We start from the raw sequence: 2,691 nt of genomic DNA, 5'->3' as shown, positions 1-2,691 counted from the left end.
GCTGTGGATCTGTGTATAAATTGAGTGTGCCTTGCATTTAATAAACCAGATTAAGTCATGTAATCCTGTTACAGGCACACATAAATATAAAACAAAAACACACATACACAGATGCACACACAAATTGCTGCACATACTCACAATCTCTTGGATACACATTTCCACACACTCAGACACACAAAACCAGATGTAGCAAACTCAGTCATAAACACTCACACTCAGACAATCAAACTGTTACTGACCCTATTTTACCTACCCTACAATGTTTTGCTGTGAAAGGTGACTAGCCTGATGCTAGTGGGAGATCACTGCAACAGGGTAGCTGTTAATCTTTGAGAAAACAAGCTAAGTCTAGATTTTCAGGGTCTCTGTTCAGTGTCGATCATGAATGCAGACCAGTTTGAGGAAATATCTAACTAATCAGACCACAAAGAGTGGAGGGCCTGCATACTGGTCCAATACTGGTCTGGACCTCTGGAAGTTACTAACATGACACATACCCTTTCTATGAAACTGTGGCTTTTCCTCTGCAGCTGCTATTTCCTAGTCAGTATGTCTCCTCTATGCCCTAAGAATACTTTTGTTTAGTTGGTTAATTGTTGGTTTTTTTTTTTTTTTTTTTAAATAGACACACACTATAGTCATGTAAAAGGTAATCTGCTTTACAAAATGGCACTGAAATATCACAGCTTACTTTTTAGTTATATTCAAAACCATAAGAAAAAGAAAATATCAGCAACATGATGCAATATTCATGAATTAGATATGCAGATAAATTATTACTAGTAGTTAATACATTGGACATTTTCATATTGTTAGTTTTGTGTATGGTCCTCTGGGGTTCCGTTGTCATGCTTTGAAGAAGAACTAATCCTTAAGGATCTTATCTTTCACTGAAATACATTTATAAAAAGCACAGCTTCAGCAAACCATTTCATTTTACAGACACAGAATTGCTAGTCACAGACACAGTGTAACTGCTACGTTAGTTCTGTTTTTTTTGAAGGATGCAATTAGAATTTTTTTTTCTCTTTATAAAATATCTATCACAGGGCAGACTTTTTTAGATTTAGAGAACAAAGATGGAAAATATTTCCTTGATAAGTATCAATGTTTTTCTTGTTGGAATTCAGGAAATGGAGACATTTAAATATCTATATTTTGTGATAATTTTGGGGATTTATATCTCTAATATGTTGTTTTGCTCTCTCCTTATGTGTATTATCAGAACTGAGCCGAGTCTCCATGAACCAATGTATATTTTTATCTTTAATCTGATCAGTAACGGGATGTTTGGGAGCACAGCTTTTCTCCCCAAGTTAATGATTGATTTGCTTTCTGGATCCAAGACCATTTCGATCCACAGCTGCCTTGTCCAAGCATTTTGCATACAATGCTCCGCTTGCACTGAAATCTTGACGTTTACTGTTATGGCTTATGACAGATATTTAGCTGTTTGTTACCCTTTGAGATATCCAACTCTAATGACAAATGGAAAAGCTCTGAGATGCGCAGCTGTGACATGGATTGTGTCCTTCACATATGAAGCGGTGGTTGTGATATTGACTGCAAGACTCACTTTATGTGGAACAAACATCAACAATGTCTATTGTGAAACACTGTCTCTCCTCAAACTGTCCTGTGGTGATACAACTGTAAATAATATATTTGGAACTGTTACTACTCTTTTTCTTATAATTGTATCTGAAATGATAGTAATTTATTGTTACATTCAAACATTTACTGTCTGCCTGAAGATCTCCAAAGACGAATGTCAGAAAGCCATCCACACACTGGTGACTCATCTCATTGCATTTTCCTTATTTATGGGTGCAGTCATTTTTATTTCATTTCGTCACAGACTTAACATTGGTGCTTTGTCCAACAATTTACACCTTGTTCTGGGAGTAGTTGGACTCACAATATCTATTACTATAAACCCAATCATATATGGAATACGGACAGTAGCTCTCAGAAGCAAGATGATTAATTTTCTCAATTTGAAAAATATATATGTCAAGGACCAAGCACACTGAGACCAGCTGCTCATGCAATCACTGTTAATGAAAGTTTTCTAATGGCCTTGAACCTAATTAAGACCTCAATTTAAGAAGCTTTCAAAAGTATTTACTGTTTATGGTTAAACTTTTACAATTATATTTTCAAAATATTAAAATATAAAAAATCTCATTAAAAATGTCAATTCATCAATTTTTTTTTTAAATATTCAAATGTTTTTCATAATATTAAATAATGTTAAAATGTAAAAGGGTTATTTAGTAAAGTAAGAATTTAAAGTGATTTCAATATAAATTTTAAATTGAAATTTCAGAGTAGCTGAATAGTGATGTCGCGAACATAACATTTTCGGTTCACGAACGGCGAATGCGAACTTCCGCAAACGTTCGCAAACCGGCGAACCGGGCGAACCGCCACAGACTTAAATGGGCAGGCGAATTTTAAAACCCACAGGGACTCTTTCTGGCCACAATAGTGATGGAAAAGTTGTTTCAAGGGAACTAACACCTGGACTGTGGCATGCAGGAGGGGGATCCATGGCAAAACTCCCATGGAAAATTACACAGTTGATGCAGAGTCTGGTTTTAATCCATAAAGGGCATAAATCAACTAACTTTCCTAAATCACAATGGATATGGATTGACACCTGACATATGACATATTGACACCTTG

General features: G+C 35.4%; 1 protein-coding gene across 1 annotated transcript; it reads left to right on the top strand.

Moving 5' to 3' along the window:
• The first annotated feature begins 1,082 nt into the window (after window positions 1-1,082).
• Window positions 1,083-2,036, top strand: LOC134585883 (olfactory receptor 8U3-like). The gene has a single exon (XM_063441368.1). The coding sequence runs from the start codon at window positions 1,083-1,085 to the stop codon at window positions 2,034-2,036; it is 954 nt and encodes a 317-aa protein (XP_063297438.1).
• The last annotated feature ends 655 nt before the right edge of the window (window positions 2,037-2,691 follow it).

Source organism: Pelobates fuscus, chromosome 1 (genome assembly GCF_036172605.1).
Source record: "Pelobates fuscus isolate aPelFus1 chromosome 1, aPelFus1.pri, whole genome shotgun sequence".
Lineage (NCBI taxonomy): Eukaryota > Metazoa > Chordata > Amphibia > Anura > Pelobatidae > Pelobates > Pelobates fuscus.
The sequence above is the reverse complement of the archived record's forward strand: the minus strand, read 5'-3'. Positions and strand labels throughout refer to the sequence as shown.